At 40.3% G+C, this 19,324-nt stretch overlaps 2 protein-coding genes across 32 annotated transcripts in view; one reads left to right on the plus strand and one right to left on the minus strand.

The window, feature by feature from the left end:
* GIN1 (gypsy retrotransposon integrase 1) overlaps positions 1-1,465 on the minus strand; it is a 34,771-nt gene extending 33,306 nt beyond the window's left edge. For 6 of the 10 annotated variants that reach the window (XR_013977176.1, XM_080972798.1, XM_080972800.1 and 3 more), the window contains exon 1: positions 1,444-1,465. The gene's annotated coding sequence lies outside the window, so the exon portion shown is untranslated. The other 4 variants (XM_080972796.1, XM_080972801.1, XM_080972802.1 and 1 more) reach the window with 4 other exon arrangements.
* A 741-nt stretch (positions 1,466-2,206) lies between these two features.
* PPIP5K2 (diphosphoinositol pentakisphosphate kinase 2) overlaps positions 2,207-19,324 on the plus strand; it is a 49,994-nt gene continuing 32,876 nt past the window's right edge. For 4 of the 22 annotated variants that reach the window (XM_080972329.1, XM_080972331.1, XM_080972330.1 and 1 more), the window contains exons 1-9: positions 2,574-2,788; positions 8,828-8,949; positions 12,268-12,667; positions 13,855-14,050; positions 15,565-15,655; positions 16,372-16,457; positions 16,651-16,805; positions 17,736-17,837; positions 19,087-19,248. In XM_080972329.1, the coding sequence (XP_080828455.1) occupies positions 12,527-12,667; positions 13,855-14,050; positions 15,565-15,655; positions 16,372-16,457; positions 16,651-16,805; positions 17,736-17,837; positions 19,087-19,248 (933 nt within the window). In that variant the 5' untranslated portion in view covers positions 2,574-2,788; positions 8,828-8,949; positions 12,268-12,526. Of the gene's footprint in view, positions 2,303-2,565; positions 2,789-6,122; positions 6,167-8,827; positions 8,950-12,267; positions 12,668-13,854; positions 14,051-15,564; positions 15,656-16,371; positions 16,458-16,650; positions 16,806-17,735; positions 17,838-19,086; positions 19,249-19,324 lie in introns of those variants that run through there. The other 18 variants (XM_080972332.1, XM_080972333.1, XM_080972318.1 and 15 more) reach the window with 16 other exon arrangements.

The raw sequence follows: 19,324 nt of genomic DNA on the forward strand, positions 1-19,324 counted from the left end.
CGGCTTCGCTCCACGGAAATAGCAATTGACTCACAGCACCGCGCCACTTCCCCCTCTTCACTTCGGAGCCCGTTAGTGGGTTCCTTAGCGAGTTGGGGGGGCGCTAAAGGTGCCCGCCGAGTCCCATGGTCACAGGCTTCATCCGCCTGTGATTTTTAAAAGGGTCCCCGCTTCGCCATAGCGGAGAAGACCCGTTTCCCGCGGAGCTAGTCCCTCCTATTCAGAGGGAGTCCGCCATTGCCAATGGCGCCACCCCGGAAGTCCTCCAAAATATGGTAATACAGTGGTACCTCGGGTTAAGTACTTAATTCGTTCCGGAGGTCCGTTCTTAACCTGAAACTGTTCTTAACCTGAAGCTAATGGGGCTTCTTGCTGCTGCCGTGCCACCGAAGCACAATTTCTGATCTCATCCTGAAGCAAAGTTCTTAACCTGAAGCACTATTTCTCGGTTAGCGGAGTCTGTAACCTGAAGGGTATGTAACCCGAGGTACCACTGTATGGTGTTGGGTTTTTGTTTTTGTTTTTAAGAAAACATGCTAAATGGTTGGCCCAAAGGGCTATCATCTGAAAGAACAAGATACAGCCACTCAGTCGAAATTCATTGCCTGGATTGCAGGTGTAATTTTAGAGGATGGTAAGGGAAAGTCCCAAGAGGTAAACAGAAAAGGAGATGGGGTTTTTTTTTTTCTGATAAAAAAAAAAAAAGCAGACAAAAAATCCTGAAGTATGATTATGTGGGGAAAGGGGCACAGCAATGGGAAGAAAATATTTCCAACATCAAACATATTTCCAATTCCAACCTTTGCCCCCAATTCCCGTTAAAATAACTTAGTTTGTCCATCAGCACTATGGAAGAAACTATATTACAGTCCATTTCTCCACCCTGCTACAGCAGGAAAATCCTAAAAACTCAAAATCGACCATGGTGAAAGCAAAATATATTTTTCCATATATTTTCCAACTCCTATCCTAGTTTGCTCTGAGCAGGCTGCAACACGATGCAACCGAATTATTATTAAAAGAAAAGAAGAAGAAACAACAATCAAGGTTGCTATCCTCCCAGATGAGCAGCTATCCCTTTCACTACCCGAATTACTGAGTGTCAGGGCGTTAAGGGGAAAAATACAACCACCAGCAGCAACCAGGAAATCCGGTCCGCGGATAAAAGAAACTGTCAAGGCAGAAGCATTCTGGCCTCTTCCTGCTATTCCTTCGCCAGGGTCCCCTTCTCAGCGCATGCGCACAGCACCTCTCACGGCCTCACCGGTAATACCAAGCCACTGTTCGTTGGGAACCAACGCCTCCCCGTCACCACCGCCGCTGCCGCGCCCCCCTCCCCCCCCCCCCAGTGAAATTGCTCCCGCCCAACGGGAGGGCTAGAGCTTCTCTCAAATTATTCTTCCCTTTCGCGGCACAAAAGGAGGCACCGGATCACTTAGAGACCTATGTGGCGCTCACGGAAGTGACGACAGAGGAAGAGAGAAAAGCGTGCGGGCACCATAGAGATAGGAAAAAAGAGTACTACATCCGCCTAACTTATTGTTCTACTAGGAATGTCTACTTTATGTTGATGAGAAAGAGGTGGAGAAGCAGCGCGTTGGTATGAAAACGCAGAACATCTGCGTCGAGCTGAGCGCTGGGCGGGTTCTGGCGTCGATGTGGGAACTTTAACTAGAAATAAGATTCCTGCAACCTGAGGTGTGTTTTGTATGGAGTTGTTGTTGATATTATTATTATTGTTATTATTATTATTATTATTATTACTTTTCTAGAAATTCAGAATAGCTCCACAACGGACAGTGACGGAGGGTGGGGGGAAGCAAGAGAACAAGTCCACTGCAGCCTTTCAACGAGCTGCTTAGGAGCCCTGGTATACAAAATGTTGGCAACAATATATGCTTCGAAGGACACATTAAACACTTAGCTGCATTTCAGAGTTGTTACGAAGCGCCCTCTCTCAAGCACCCCTCTCCCATCACTGCTAGACCAACCCTAGGGAACGTTGCAGGTTGTTGCAAACTCATCAGTCATATGGACAACGGAGCACCCTTACAAGGGAGCAAGCCCCGTTGGAAACCCTGGGACTAACTTCCAAGTAAATGTCTACACTATAGGATTAGCGGGCGAGTCACGTTCGCCTTTTAACTGCGATGTAGGGAGTAATTATAGTGACCTATATAATCCACACTCCTTTCTCAATTGACAGCGCAGTGCAAAGATCTGGCTGGCGACTCTGCTGGGCTTTCGTCAGCAGCTCTCTCCCAACCACATCCTCTTCAGCTTGCAGCACGAGGATTAAAATGTAAGTTGCATTTGTCATTTGCAACACGTTGCTTTTGTTCACGAGCATTAAGGTGCCTGGTTTAAAGGGGGGGCTCCCTCTCTTGCTTCTGCAGGGAAGGGGTGGGCGGGGGGAGAGAGAGAGAGAGAGAGAGAGAGAGAGACGATGCTCTGCTACCCAATCATAGCTGCGCTGAAAGCCTTGGATGTATCACGTTTGCTCCGCAGCGGGGGTGGGAAAGGAAAATAGCATCAAAGGAAACCCGGAAGTTCTTTCTCCGGGCTATGAAATTCCCCATCTAACCCTTTATCTCTCTACGGAGCCTACAATAGGTGTACTGTGAGGCAAAGCAGCGTAGGCGGGGAAGAGGCTTGAGGGGGTCAAGGGTGGCGGAGGGGGCGTGGCCGCGGCTGCAGCGCCCCCTGCTCCTTTCTCAATGGGAAGGAAGTAAAGCAATAACAGCGGCGGAGGAGGCGGAGGCAGCAGAAGCAGCGGCGGCTGGCTCAGGTGAGGACATCGGGATGGCGGCGGGAGGGATATTCCAAACACCCCCCCCCCGCGCCGCACCGCGTCACATCGCACAGCCCCAAAACTACTAGTCTGTCTCCAAGGCTGCCCCGAAGGGCACCAATGGAAAAAGGGGGGCGGGCCCAGAATGGAAAGAGCGTGTTGCTGAGTGTGGACGGCACGCGGGGGCCAGTTTCTCTCTGTGTGTGTTGCGCGCGGGCGGGCGGGCGCGCGCCCGTTAGTTACCCTCCCCGCCCCCTCCCTCCAGCCCAACTGCCGTTTTTCTCATCACGCCGCCTTCGCCTTCCCTGAGTTGCAGGGGCGCGAGGAGAAGGGAAAGGGAGCTCTGGCGTCCCCACGTCCCGGTTCTGTATGCAGGGCTCCCTCGAGTAAATAATAATAAATAAAGGAGCGGGAAGAAAGAGAAGGCGTTTTGTTCTCGCCTCCGGTTCTTACGCTTTAATTGCTCAAATAGAAGAAACTCCGCCTCAGGCCACCTCGACGAACCTATTTTCGCGCGGCTTCACAGACGCCGCCTGTCTTCTCTTTAATTCAGCCCGTGTTTAAAAAAAATTTAATATGGTCTATCTGTCTGTCTATCTATCTATGTCTTCTCTTTAATTCATATGTGGACCATGTTAATTTTTTTTAAACACGGGCTGAAATAAAGAGAAGACAGGCATATATACGCGCAGCCGCCCAGAGTGGCTGGAACAACCCAGTCATAGGGGGCGGGGCGGGGTACAAATAATGAAATAATGGTCGGCGTTGTTCTCATTAACATAGAAGCTTGGGGAGGTGTTTTAGTCTGCGCATCGCACAAGTCCATATGTGGCTCTTGCTGCTTAACTGGTCCCAGCGGGCAAGGAAACTTTTTCCCTCAGCCCCCCTTGGGCTGCTATGCTACAGGCAGCGCCGACGAGGCTCTGGGAGTCAAGGTCGTCAGGCTCCGCATTTCCCGCCTCCTCCTCCTCCTCCAGTCCTTGGCGGGCGCTTCTTTCTCTCGCCTCTGCAGCAGCAGCAGCAGCGGGGGCGTCGGCACGTGGAGGCGCAGTGCAGCTGACCTTCGCGTTCCTTTTTTCCTGGCAAGATATGTACAGGGCAAGACAGTTGGGGGCACTTTTCTTCTTTTTTTAATCTGGTGCTGAAGTGACTTCAAAGCAATCCCTTACAATCTATTGCAGCCTAACAGGATGCCCCCCTCTGGAATTTGTCACAGGGGCACACACACACACACACACACACAAACACAAACACACAAGGTTGTACATCTGGGTACCCAGAGTTTAAATGCATGACCTTTCGCACAACCCTTTCAAACACATGCATTTGGAGAGGACCCCAAACTTGGCAGAGAGAGAGGAGACCTGGAGTACATGACAAGACTTGTGTCAATACAGGACATAGCACTTGACATTGAAATGCAGAGCAATCCTGTATTAAACAGGACAGGTGGCAACCCTAGGGTTGGGGGGACGGTGGGGTGGTGGGGTGTGTCTTTCTCTCCGCCACCCGCTACAAGCACATAACTACGTATTTGCAACGTAAATTAATGCTGCCACAATAGCTGGGACAAGCTGCCTTGGGAGTCTGTCTGTTGCACATACAGACCATTGTCTTGATGTTATCCACTCAATTCTTAACTTGCTGCACATTCATTGGTGTCTGATACACAGTGCTATTCTTCTAGGGGTGGGTGGGAAAGGTGTCAGTGCTGGAAGCCACCCAGAGTGGCATGAGGTAACAATAATGAAATTATTATTATTTTCTTTTTACCAGCCCTTTTCATCTAGAAAAAAGTGCCTTTACTGTGTACCCAGAAAAAAATAATACATAGAATTATAAAAGTGTAGAGTTGGAAGGGACCCTGAGGATCACCTAGTCAAACCCCCTCAAATGCAGAAATCTTTTGCCCAGTGTGGGGCTCAAACTCACAACTCCAAGATTAAGTCTCATGCACTACCAACTGAAGAGGGTGCGGGGTGGGGAAGCAACACTGCTGATATGTATCTTTCTGCAGTCCACTATAAGCAACTTTCAAACTGGTATGGGAAGGACATTTTAGAGACATCAAGTGACATGGAGAGGATACCTGGTATACTTGAGCCTGTTGCATTAAAGTAAATAAATTTTACTAGAACTCATTAATGGCATTGAAGTGTAATAAGTCTGAGAGAGCCGTTGACTCAGGTATATTTAGGCTGGTTGTTAAGAGATGATGAAGGAAGGCCGTTTGCACAGCAAATGGAGATCAAATTAACAGCCTGATAAGTTAGAGTTAGGTGACCCTAAGCTATTTTAAATTGATGTGAGTTTAAGCACACCTAATTCTGCATTGGATCAAGCTATAAAAGGGAGGTATTGCAGTTTCATCCCTACTATGTTGGCTTAAAAGTAAGCCCCGTCTTTTTCAGGATTTACTGGCAAGTTAAAGGTGCAAAACTTAAACCCACTTACCTGGGAGAAAGCCACAAGGAATTCAATAGAACTTGCTTCTGAATGGAGATGATTAGGGTTGTACCATAAATATATTTAGGATTGTAACCATAGATAGCTAGTCTAGAAGCAAAGGATAAACATGAAAGTATGACAGTGACAAAAAGAATGCAATAGATGTGAAACCTTGTTTCTACTTGGATTATGTAGAACTTTCTTTGGGAACAGTGTTACAGAGTTACTTCTCATGCTTCTGAGTTTCAAATAGATTGAGTCCCTGTTGCCATCTGTCTTGTTCTAAAGTCTATCCAGTGTTAGCCCTACTCAGAGCAGACTCACTGAAACTCAGGGATGTGACATATTTAGCTCCATCATTTCCATGAGTCCCTTCTGGGTATAATATAGTTGTATGCAATGTGTGTTTATGTTCCAAGAAAACTGTGTCTCTCTTTGTGAAACAAGCTTAAATAGCTATTTTAAAAAATTGAAACATGTAGCAAAGAATTAGTTACATAAAAACAGGTACAAATAACATCTTTAAAAACAATGGAATTAACATATTAAAAACATGAAGATTTCTGCTGCATATCTAGAGTTCAGATAACTATTGCATGTGCTCCTCCTGCAAGCTTCCTTGCTGTAGTTTCCATCAGCACATCTATTTTAAACAGAACCAAATGACCTTGAGCAGGCTGCCTTTCAGACTTAAGTTTTTTGTAAAGTGTGCAAACCATGAAAATAGTTTCAATATTTACTAGCAATGCCTTTTGAGCTATTAACAAAACCAGCAGGATTACTCTGCTTCTTCTTTATTATAATAACATTCATTTAGATTTGCTCTTGAAGTAACTAAAGGTTTATGTTCTTTTTATATTAAATTGCCTAATTCTGCAAAAAGGAGAACAAATGTATCTACAGTTGCAGTTTCGTTGTGGTGTCAAGGTAATGTGAAACTAGAATGATACAAGTTTGTTTTACAAATAAAGTTATATAGATCACTGCAACATGTTATGCATAGGGCTGCCTCTGAAGACAGTTCAGAAACTTCTGCTGGTGCAGAATTTCAGTGGCTAGGTTGCTCACCACAGCAAGACGGTTTGAGCATATTACACTGATCCTGGCTCGACTGCACTGGCTGCCAATTTAGGTTTCCAGGACCAATTCAAAGTGCTGGTTTTGACCTATAAAGCCTTAAACTGCTCAGGACCGCAATACCTCAAGGACCGCCTTTCTCCATCTGAACCTAACCAGACCTTGCAAACTTCATCTGAACCCCTTCTTCGTGTATCTCCTCCATGAGAAGTCTGGAGGGTGGCAACACAAGAACAGGCCTTTTCTGCAATGCCCCCTGTTTGTGGAATGCTCACCCCTGGGAGGCTCACCTGGTACCTTTATTACATATATTTAGGCTCCAGGCAAAAAAGTTTCTCTCTAAGCAGTTCTTTGGCTGATTAGCATTCTGTGGCCTGTCAAATACGTTTGTAGAAGGGGTAAAGGTAAAGGGACCCCTGACCATTAGGTCCAGTCGTGACCGACTCTGGGGTTGCGGCGCTCATCTCGCTTTATTGGCTGAGGGAGCCGGCGTACAGCTTCCGGGTCATGTGGCCAGCATGACTAAGCCGCTTCTGGCGAACCAGAGCAGCGCACGGAAACGCCGTTTACCTTCCCGCCAGAGCAGTTCCTATTTATCTACTTGCACTTTGACGTGCTTTCGAACTGCTAGGTTGGCAGGAGCCGGGACCGAGCAATGGGAGCTCACCCCGTTGCGGGGATTCGAACTGCCGACCTTCTGATTGGCAAGTGCTAGGCTCTGTGGTTTAACCCACAGCGTGTGTGGTTAACCCACAGTGTAGAAGGGGTACTATTGGTTTATTTTTGTTTTATTGCATACTTTGTGTTCTGTTTTTGTTTTATTATGTATTTTGCATTCTCATTTTGTATTTTTATGTTGTGAACAGTCCTGTGATCTTCGGACGAAGGGTGGTATACAATATATGCTGCTAATCCAATTAAAGAGGTTCGTTAGGTTTGAACGAGAGTAGAATAAATAAAACATGGTAATTTCATCAGACCTAATTAATCCAAAATATGTTTAGGATCTCATTAAAGCTAAAAGAGAAAATAATTGAAGGGTGGCAGGCATGTAACAATTTTGCTCCCCAGCACCACCTGCTTTTGTTACCATGTCTGGGACTAGGCGAGTAATAAACAGCAACCACCCAGTGTGGAAGTCCTGGCCTAGCTGGAACTAACATCTAGAGGCTTAAACAGTCAGTTCTAGGCCAGTAGATTCAGCTGCAGAAATACATACTATTATTATTTTGGAAAGTTGGAGAACGAGAAGAGGGACTTAAATATTCCTTTGTATTCCTGTGGTGACTATTGTAGCAACGTCTATTTTATTATGTTTTAAATATACTGTAAGCCACCTCAAGAACTTTGGTTAGAATGTTGGGTATAAATACTTCTAAATAATAAATTGTTTGTTTGTTTACCTGAAGATGTGAAGGGTTTTTAAATTTTAAAAGAAAACAAAAAAAAATAGTTGAATTTACTATCATGTCAACAAACAGAAAGAAGGGAAATGCAGTTCTCATGGAGCAAGGGCAGATTATTTTTTTAAAAACTGGAGTTGACAAATGACAATATTATTTACTTTGTGTTTATGGTAGGCTTAACAGCTTTTGTGTTTGGCCGTTCAGGTGCAAATATTTATTATTTAGATATATTCTTAGTTCTGGCATTTTGATATGTGATCTGAGAGTGAGGCGGCAGATATTTGTAAGGAACCATTTCTGGGAAATTATTTTCCAGCATTAACCACATGTATAGCTGAATTGTATGCACTTGACAGCAAATCTCATTCAATTTAGTGGAATTTATCAGAAAACATGCTTCAATTGGGTTGGAGCAGAGCAGTGGAATTTGTGGCAGAAGAATGGAAAAATCCAGAGCGGTGGCTGCAGGACTGGTGTATATTTCCATTGTTGTGGAAATGGACAACTACAGGGCTTGCTTGATTTACCCCCTATTGTGTAAGAGATGGTTTCAGGTGTTCCCGTGGCTGCAATGAAGAGGTCTCCAGGATGGACCTCATTCTCTACCAGCAGAGAGAGAGGCCACAATATCCTAAGACCCCCTTGGATGCCTTGCAGATACCTTATTTTTATCCTGTTTAAGATAGAATGCATTGAAAAGCAATAAACATACAATGCTTTGTAAGACATGACCTTTAGTTCTGTGCATGTAGTATGTCACTATAAATAATAAATCCCTCTTTGGACGTGTTTATATAGACCTTGAAATTAATATGTTTTCCAGCTTTGATTCATATTCAGTCTCCAGCTTCAGTTTCAAACTCCAATTAATGTTTCTTTCTTACAAGCCAATCACATGTACAATTACTCAGAACAATATTACTAAGGGTACTATCTGAGACTTAGTCCTGAGTAATTGTGTGTAGGATTAAGCTGCTTTTTAAAAAAATCGCTACTGTATCTTACAATATTGTATCTTCCCATAATCTACTTTTGCATATATGTGCTGTCTTGTCCTTGATCACAACAGAAACCTATTCATGTCTGAATCTTTCTTTTATCCTAGGAGGTGACCTGATGATGAGCACTGTCTAGTGCTAGAACTAACTGAAGAGGGAACTCTTTAGCAAATATGCTGTTTTGTGGCTTTTGGTTTCTACATAGTTCAGCTTTCCACTTTAACTCTCGGTAAGAGAATAACATGTTCTGGGCAATTGTATAATATAAATTTCTGAAGTTGTAAAATTTTCTGCATCATTTGTTTTGGTGGGATTGTTTAAACGAAAATTGTTTTGAAATGTTTGTTAAGTAGTGATCCTTCTAACTAGCAGTGCTTCTCATCTGTGGCAGTATCAACACTATCAGAACAATAAAGGTCCCTTACATGGACATCTGTGGAGAGGAAGAGCTACAATCCCCTGATTCCCAGCTTTCATTTTTTTAAAAGTAAATTTCTAGCATTTGTGGGACCAAACAAGCAGCCACTATTCTCATTGGTTTTGTGAGAAACAAGCCTGCTCCTGCCATTCAGTGTTTTTAGACGATGAAATCATAGTCATTACTGACATTTAGGAAAGCATATCTAACTAATAAGAAATAGAATTCCATTCCATCTCATAGTATTTTATTGTTACAGTGGTGTTTTAGCGGCTGTTTTTACCCACGTGCACAAGCTGTTATTTATGTCTTGTTTTTTTCTGTATGGGCCTATGGCCGTAATAAATATTATTATTATTATTATTATTAACTAATAAGAAAAGAAAGGCTAGAATGAAACCCATTGTCTAAAATTAAGAAACTTAATTCCTTGGTCCATTTTAAAGTCTTTTATGCTGGTCTTCTCTGGTGAAGTGTTGCAGCCTCATAGAAAACTAAAATTCAAGATTTTAGTATAGCTGAGATTTGGGGCGTAAAGTCAAAACAATAGATAGTAGTAAAGACAAGTTTTAAGTCTGGTCTTATCTCATACAAAAATGTGATTTTTCAGAGTTTGTAAACATTTTAAAAATAATACCAGTTCAGATAAGTCACATCATTATTGCATTTTTTTTGCAGAGGCTAAGAGAGCCTTGTGTTACACCAGATCTGCAACGCGGGGTTCATAATACTGTTTTTGTTGGGGAGAGGGGGGTTAAAATAGTGTGTGAAAACAGTGAAGCGTCGTCCAGTGTTGTTGTTGTGACTTTCTTGTTGTTTTATTTAGTACTTTACAGTGAAAAGAGGGCTGTGAAGTTGATTGTAGCAGAAGTACAATTAAAGTTTGGAGGAGGTGAAGGTAGTCAGGGAAAGAACAGAGATTCAGCAGTGCATGGAAAGCCATTGTATGGATGTGGTGTCCATTCTATCCATAGATGCACAGCAGGTCTTTTCCACTGAAAGGAAGTTCTGATACTTCAAACCTAGATTCTTATGAGGTTGATTTTAATTATGGTTGGCACCCAGAGAAGGATTTGTGTGAACAGAAGGCAGTTCTCCATGAATACAGCTTCCCATCTGATTTCTGCAGATTTTACCCTACTACATCTAACTGTGCCAGATCATTTAATGTTCCAGAATGTCCCCCAAACCTCCAGAGAAACCTTTGTGGGGAGGGGTTACAAGGAGTTGTGAGAGGAAGGTCAAAGCCATGCAGTGCAAGTAAAGTTCTACTTGTATATCTCATCACTTAGGTTTAAAAGGAAGAGTTGTCTTTACCATGGTGGACTGAGTGTATTTTAGCTACTCACCCCATGTCCCTTGTCTCAGAGGTCCTTAGTGGGAGCTGTTGCTTCCAACTACAAGAAAGGAAAAGTATGCCTCCATCATGGCCCGATGCCTTAGTTTCTGAATACCCCAGAGTATTTTATGAACATTCTTTAGTGCAGAGGAGGAAAAGTCAGTTGTGGAATGTTGATGATCAGTTCATGATGTTTTGTGAAAGAGGTGGGTGATAGCTTTGGCTGGAAGAAAAACATCTTTTCATGGCTCAACAAGGGCAGTTCCATGGACTGTAAATACAAGATAGAGTTCGAAATCTGTCATATGTCCTTAGGAAAAGGTGAGGAAACTAAAGGGCAGTATGAAGTGTGGGCAGCAAATCCCTTATGTGATCCTGTGCACACAACTTAAATCAGTGTGACCTCCTTTTCAGTAAATATTCATAATAATTGTAACATGATCATATGTGTGTGTGTGTGTTGAAATGGGTGCTCTTCAAATGCTTCCAGAAATTTTGGGTTGGACCATGTTAGCCTGTCAAAATACTACTTTATGCGCTACTGAAATTGGTGCAAGATTTGGTTAACATAAGAAACTATACCACTGCTTTCTGTCATGTTAAGAACAAGCAATGAAACCTATGAAGTTCTGGTTTAAAAAAACATGCAAGGTTTAAGCATGTGAGGAAATGCATGGACATTGACCCCTAGAAAACACTTCACCCTTGCCAGGCTATAAATAACGCAACAGAAGAGCTGTCAGAGCCAGTTGTTCTGTAGTGATGAGTTCATTTATGCCTGGGATTTTCAACTTTCTTGGATTATAAAATCCTTTTACCTTTTGAAGGATATTAAATCCCTTCTCATTAAATTCACGTTACTCTTTATTGCCTTCTCCCAGCTGCATTGGCCTGAGTCATGCATGGTAAACCATAGGGCTGTTAGTCTCCTCCCTGCTTGAGCTGGAAATTGACTGCAGTTTAGTTTTATTTGCTTTGCTTTTTTCCCTGCACCCCACTTTCAATCATTTTTTATTGCCTTGGAGGTTGTAGGTTCCCTAAGTCCTGAGAATTTGTTTAGCAACTTGGTAACATTTTGGAGCATATCTTCAGGCTCCTAGCCACAGTGCATTTTCCTTCAGAGGAACTATGAAGCTACAATCCATATTCCATTTGCTAGATCCCCAGTGGATTCGGGTTGTTGTATCATAAGGGATTCAGTTGGTGGATATAGCTATAGGAACATAGGGAGCAGTGAGAGGAGAACTGTGCCTTATCTCAGAGACTACTTCTTGCTAGTCAGCCATGACGCTTCTAGGTATACAAATGTTGTGACTTTTTATTTTTTAAACTTTTAGCCCCTGATTTTGCTGTTGCATAATGTTTGTATTTGTTGGAGGACAGGGGGGAAAGCCTGGCACACAAATGACTCAATTTGCAATTTAGGTTTACTCACAAATGCTGTTACCACTTTGTTACTAAATGTGGTAAAATATAACATTATGTTTCTGCATTGCTTTTTCTCTTTGTCTACCATTCCCAGATGACTCTTGTTTTTCTACTTCCATAGTTCTCAGGAGCAATAAGTGGATATGATTCAGCCTGTTAAATGACACTTCCACTTTGTTTACATGTTTATCTTTCAATATAAATTTTATTTTTGGTGCTTTGTATTGCTTGGCTATTGTGAATAATAGCTTTGAATTTTGCAGTAAGTTAAGTATTTCTGGGTAGGTTATCTTGAATATCTCTCAGTAACTCATTACAGTAAGGAATATTTTCAATCTTTTTACTTTTCTCTCTTTTACCAGGGTAGAAATTTGCCAAAGTATCTCAGGGAAGCGGTAACCTGCATGGTTCTTCTTCACGAATGTAACAACTCGAAACAATGGACAGATGATATCAATTAAACTGCACTTGGCAGCTGACTTTATCAGAGTAACAAGCAACTGCGTAAGCAGTGCCAGACGGCAAGGATTTTTATTACCCTAGCCACTGGGAATTATGTACAGTGTCTCAGTTCTCAGAGTGACTGCCGTTTCTACGTAGATCTTTTCAGGATTTGTAATCATGTCTGTTACTGCAACAGAAGGCGAAATTCCTAGATTTTTTGTGGGTGGTGAAGATCCAGATGAGTTTTTGAATCCATCCAGGTCTGCAGAATTTGAAGCCTTTTATGATCATGAAGATGAAGACGATGAATATGATTCTGTATGTACTTTGTTTCATTGTTTGGGGGCAAGTAATTGTTTGAGTTGATAAGATAAGATAAGTTGTTAACAGAGAAGATAGGAAATGAGCATAAAAAGCAATAAGCACTATGGCCCCATTTCAGCAAAGTGTTTAAATATTTAGTTAGGTATAGTTGTAAGGAAACACATTGACATTTGCTAAATTAAAACCAAATTGATCAAGACCAGTTTCAGCAGTTTATACAATATGTAGAAATCACAATTGATAGCTTTTAGAAGAGTACCAAAGTTTCATAATTGCAATATTAAGAAACAGTTATGGTTAAACTAACATCTTAGATTCTAAGATTTGGAAAGATTTATGGAACAAGCTATTTTATTTCTTAAAAATAGCTTTTAGTTACGGTTGCTGAATGGTCATTTTGAAGAAGGACAGTTAAAGTAGAAATCATATAGTACTAATATCCTAGTTTCACTCTAGTTTCACTCTTGCTGACTAAAATTTCATTTATTGGATTGAAAGTTAAGTTTGTCACCTGTTTAAATAATAAATACAGAATATATTTATTTATTTTCCTAGCTGTGAAACATTTTGTTGCTTCAAGTATCATCATAGTCACGTACTATTGTGGACACATTCCAACACACTGCTGTCATACAGCTTCTTACCACAGCTTCATGGGCATCCTTCACAAGTGACATTGAAATTAATGGGGTTTCTGAAGCTGTCGCTTTGTAAATTTATTCCAGTCAGAAGAATATTTTTACTTGCAAGTGGTACTCTTAGATTTACATGGTTGGTTAAGTTTGTGGGAAGGTTGTAGATGGGACAAAGCTAATGCCTTTGTGAACAATTTCACTTTTAAGAAAACTTGCAGCATGGGCTTACTATGTTTTATGTTTTATATATTATCATTCTTTCTGCAACCCTGCTTGTCAATTAAGACCGTATTCTTTACAAAGAGTATTAATGCATATTGTTTCCCTCATAAATATGAAGAATTTTTTACTGCATATTGCTTAGAGAATGAAACTCTGATATCAGGTTACATTCCCTGCCCCTTAAGCATAATAAAGGTTTGTGAAATGAGCCTGTTGTTTAATACTTAGTAAGAATATTGCATGGTCATTGTTCAGTTAGCATATGGTGAAAAGCTTTGAAACCCAAATTTATGTTACTGACCTTTTTAAAATTATTATTACTAGCCACCGGAAAGACAGATCATGGTTGGAATATGTTCTATGGCAAAGAAATCAAAATCAAAACCAATGAATGAAATCCTTGAACGCCTTTCCATGTTTAAATATATCACAGTAGTAATATTTGAAGAAGATGTGATTTTGAATGAACCTGTGGAAAACTGGCCTTTATGTGATTGTCTCATTTCTTTTCATTCTAAAGGTAATTACTCTCTATTGTTTGTTTGTTTGTTTGTTTGTTTAATTTATATCCTTCCACTCCTCCCAAAGAAAGTCAGGGTGGCAAATATATCAATAATAAAACACATCAATAATCACAATAATGTAAAATGTCTTCATATTGCATGTATTAAGTTTGAATATTTTTGCCTTTTTGGAAATAAATGTAATTTTAGTATTAGAAAATAAATTGCCTTAAGCAACACTATTTTAAAATGTTTATATGTGTGCATATATTAATTCAGTAGTTTGTAGTAATCGAAGGGACATAATGTTTCAATTAACTTGATACTTCACTGTGGTCTAAAGTCTCTTGTGGTCTAAAGTCTCTTGGGCTTGCCGATTGGAAGGTCGGTGGTTCAAATACACACAACCGTGGTGAGCTGCCATTGCTCTGTCCCAGCTTCTGCCAACCTAGCAGTTCAAAAGCATACCAATGCAAGTAGATAAATAGGTACAGCTACAGTGTGAAGGTAAACCGTATTTCTGTGTGCTCTGGCACTCATCACGGTCCTCCGTGTGCCAGTAGCGGTTTAGTCATGCTGGCCACATGACCCAGAAAGCTGTCTGTGGACAAAAGCTGGCTCCCTTAGCCTGAAAAACCAAGATAAGCGCCATACCCCAAAATCACCTTTGATTGGACTTAACCGTCCAGGGGTCCTTTACCTTACCTATATGCTACAAAGCAGTGTCAAGCTGTTTCACACTGCAATACAAAAACACTTCCTTGGAAGAAAATCCATTTATTTATATGGCATTTACTTGTGCATTGGCATGTTTAGAATATTATACTCAGGGTAAAGTACATATAATGGAAATCCCTATTTATATTTTAAATGCAATGTCTATTCAGAGGGAGGAGAATTTAGAGCTTTTAACCCCCTGGGGCTTCCCTGCTCAAAACTAGGATTTCCAGGAATCTCTAGTTTGCAAAGGGCTCATGCTTTCTGTGATGGTAACAGAAAGTGGGTGTACTATTTATTTATTTTTTTAAACCAATCGGTCAGCCACTTACTGTTTTGTCAGCAGGCAGTAATAACCTTGTGCTAGTACCCTTTTTGGAGCAAGGGCAAAGACTACATACAATATACATCCACATTCCTAACCTCACTTATTAGTGAGCAAGTCTCACTGAAATAAAAAATATATATTTCTAAGCAAACATGCTGATAATTGTACTGCAATTGGTGCATCAATGCCTTCTTTTAAAAGCAATGCAACTTTGGGATGGGAGAAGTCCAATGTAGTGAAGTAATGGGAACTTATCCTTTCTTAGCTGACTAAAACAAGGAATAAAAACTAAGGAAAATTTAAAGCCGGTTGGATCAATATGAATAGACTCACTTGAAACCAGATCCTATTCACAGTTGAAGGGATTGCAGATCATTTGCACAGCCTCTTCACACAGGTCAATTTGGAAAGTAAGAATTCCAATCCATCACCAAGATTTATACAAATGTAATCGTTAACTAATATTCTGTAATATTTTTTATTTAGGATTTCCATTAGACAAAGCAGTTGCCTATTCAAAGCTGAGGAATCCTTTTGTTATTAATGACTTGAATATGCAATATCACATACAAGACAGGTAAGTAAATAGCCACAAATAAATATCCCACACTCTAGTTGTTGAAGAACAAGTGCTTAGTACGAAATTTAACAGGCCTCAATGAAATGCTGTCTCATCAGGCTGATTATTATGGAGGTAAAGTAGTTAACATAAAGAAAAGAAAGCTAGTAAAAAGCTGTAATGTAACTAAAATGGAATAATATTCAGCTAAGAAATGTATATAGAGTGTTCACCTTAAAACAGTAAATAATATTAAGTTTATGAAAGGTACAGTAAACAGAACAGGATGCAGTTTAGTGTCTGTTCCAATTATGTGTTCCTGCACAGATTATAATCATGAATTATAGTCATGAAATCAATAGAATGTAAAAAAGAATATGCCCCATGGGTAAATTGTGCATATTTATCAAAGCTAGACACTCAACAGATACAAGAAATGCTCTAGGCTATACTTCAATTCCCAATTAAGGAATGAATGTGTCCTCCTTATCTTCCTTGAGGAGAGGTGGTGTACACTTCTGTTCTCCTTGTCTGGGCAGATTTAAGCTACTTCCCTGAAGAGTGGTATGTTCACCTGTATCCATTTTATACCAGAACCAGGGTAGTGGAAGTAAAATCCAGATCTTACTACTTTGATACCATCCTTATATAGTAATTATGTGACTTTTTAGAGAAATGTTTTGAATGCATAATTCATTGATAATATTCATTTTGTGAAAAAAATTTTCTTTTAGGAGAGAGGTTTATGGCATTCTCGAAGCTGAAGGTATTTTACTTCCTCGTTACGCAGTTCTAATCCGTGATCCAAACAATCCACAAGGTAATAGCTATTATAATGGAATTTTCAAAAGACACTGTTCTAAACATTTTTTTTTCTGATTAGTAATCTTGCTTGCTTGATGCAGTGCTATATTAGAGGTTCAATCCATTCTCCTCCTCCTCCAGGTTTGATGAAATTTTGATCTCTTAATTGTATCTCCAGCCTAAAGTCTGCACTTCGTGTTATTTTCCAGAATGCAATTTGATTGAAGGCGAAGATCATGTGGAGGTGAACGGAGAAGTTTTCCAAAAACCATTTGTGGAGAAGCCCGTCAGTGCTGAGGACCACAATGTTTATATTTACTATCCAACATCTGCTGGTGGTGGAAGTCAGAGGCTCTTTCGGAAAGTGAGAATATATTAAGCTGAATAATAGTAAAAATGTTTTTTAAGCACTGAAATGTATTTATAGGGTGGAAAGAACTAACTTACTCAGTTCTTAGGAGAATGTTGGAAATAGCATTAGCTGGAAGGTTGCAGCTAAATTGTGTACATTGGACTTGACCCATAACGAAGAGTGAAATGGGAATTGGTAAAAGAATATCTCCATTAATAGAAATGGTTATCCACTGAATAACATGACAGAGGATGGCTCTGTAATATGGAAATGTATAATGAGCAAATGATGTAGTTTTCATTCAGTTAGTCTTTCATTTGTGTGTTACCTTTCCATGAAAAATTGTGTTCAAAATAGCTCACAACTTACACCCAGTTTATCTCCCCATCTCTCATTTGGAGCAATCTCACACACTGTGTATCATCATTTTCTGAGAGTTTCTTTTGTGTCATTCCATTAGTCCACCTCAATAGCTCTCCAGGGCTTCTAACAAGGCTTTCCCAGCCCTACCAGAAGTGCCAGGTATTAAACCATTGGATCTTTCGCATGCAAAGTTCATGTGTTACTGAGGCAAGGTTGGACTGAGTGATGGTGTCTTGGAATGGGCAGAGTAGTGTGGGTGTGGAGAATGTTTACCCCTTTCTATTTCTATGCTCTGTGAGCTTGAGAGACCTCAGGTTACTTGCCTAGAGAATCTTCTGGGTCTGCTTGTGTCATGGCAGAGTCAGCCTATCTAGGTTTTTCTCTTTCTTCCTTACACATTTCTGCCCTTTTTACACCACACTAAACTTTTATAACATAAGGTTGCTTTTGGTTTTACTTTTGAAGTGCTTGGGGGAAAATAGGCTAGGGAGGGATGACGAAAGAAGTACAGGGTTTTATGGATCTGAGAAGGCTTTGTCTTTGTATGAAATAATATTGATGGGAAGGTTTGTGTTTCAGATCGGTAGCAGAAGCAGTGTTTATTCCCCTGAAAGCAGTGTGCGGAAAACTGGTTCATATATCTATGAGGAGTTCATGCCTACAGATGGCACTGATGTGAAGGTATGACAACTGCATATTCTGGTTTATATTTAGAACAATCAAGTACTTAATGAACTCAGCAACTTTAGATGTGAGGCATTTATCTCTGCCTGAAGCACTGCTATTATTAAACTTAAAATAGTTTACATATCATGTTTTGTTTTCTCCAAGTAAAAGGAACACTTCATGTTTTAGTTTGTCTCTCTCTTTAGATACTCTTGTGATTACAGTTTACCATTCAAAAAGAACATAAATGTGCTGCCATATTGTTTACTGAATGTGTATTCAGACAAATACATTTTTCCTGAAATGAAATTATTCTAACATTTCAATCCAAAGCATACTTTCTTGAAAATAAAGTACATTGTGTTAGATCAAAATTCCAAGAAAGTGTATAGGAATGGATCTGCATTCCTAAATCATAAAACTATGCTTCAAATACTGAGATTCTTTTGACTGATCTGTACAGTCTGGAAACAGTTGTCTTCAGCTATCATGGAGCATTTCTGTGAGCAGTTGATGTAGCTCTTGGTGGTCTCCAAAGCTGCCTAAACATTCATTATCAGTTAATCATACAGCAGCTGGATTTTGTTTTTGTTTTTTTAATTTGTCAAAATTCTTTGAAAACTAAGACAAAATATTTCTACATAGGAAAATTACAACTTGTAACTACAGATTGGCATGAGGCTTTTCAAAATTAAGTGTTTTGAAGTTTGATAATTATAGATATAATATAATCCTAACAAATCAATTGTGCCTACTATAATTCTTTGTTGGTTCATCCTGTACAAAGGGTTGGATTCAGAGAGCTATTTTAGGCAAGATGAGGGAAATCTTTTACTTTTTTATTTGAAGAAACATACCACTTTTGAAACTCCCATAGTACATTATCTGGCTGCCATGTGATGTGGACAGGGAGCAGTTTAAAGAAAAACGAATCTAAATCCCTTTGGGTATGCAGAGCTGATTGCACATTCTTTGAATCCTGGCCAAAGATTGTAAGCTATCTGATTAGGAGTCATGTTAAATAAATTGGTAGTAGCAGAAGCTGTAATATGAAACTTTCACCTAGATTAGATTGCCAATTGGGACATGGATACAGTATAGCATTGGAACTTGTAGCGCTTTTCAGTTTGTCACTAATCTCCCCATGATGTGAAAGTAATGAGTATGACTCTAGAGGCCCAGGAGCTGACTATGAAATAAAAAAAGTAATGAACCAAAAAAAAGAGTTTTTTATTCTGTTGTAATTTTTTATTTCCAAATAAAGGTATACACAGTAGGACCAGATTATGCACATGCAGAAGCTCGTAAATCCCCTGCACTGGATGGAAAAGTAGAGCGGGACAGTGAAGGGAAAGAAGTACGGTATCCAGTCATCCTTAATGCAAGGGAGAAGCTTATAGCTTGGAAAGTATGCCTAGCTTTTAAGGTAAAATGAATGAAAGCTGGAGAAAGTGGTCTTTGTTTACCCCAGAGGGCATCTCCTTAGCTTTGAGTTGTTATAG

This window comes from Podarcis pityusensis (assembly GCF_964106645.2).
Source record: "Podarcis pityusensis genome assembly, chromosome: 11".
NCBI lineage: Eukaryota > Metazoa > Chordata > Lepidosauria > Squamata > Lacertidae > Podarcis > Podarcis pityusensis.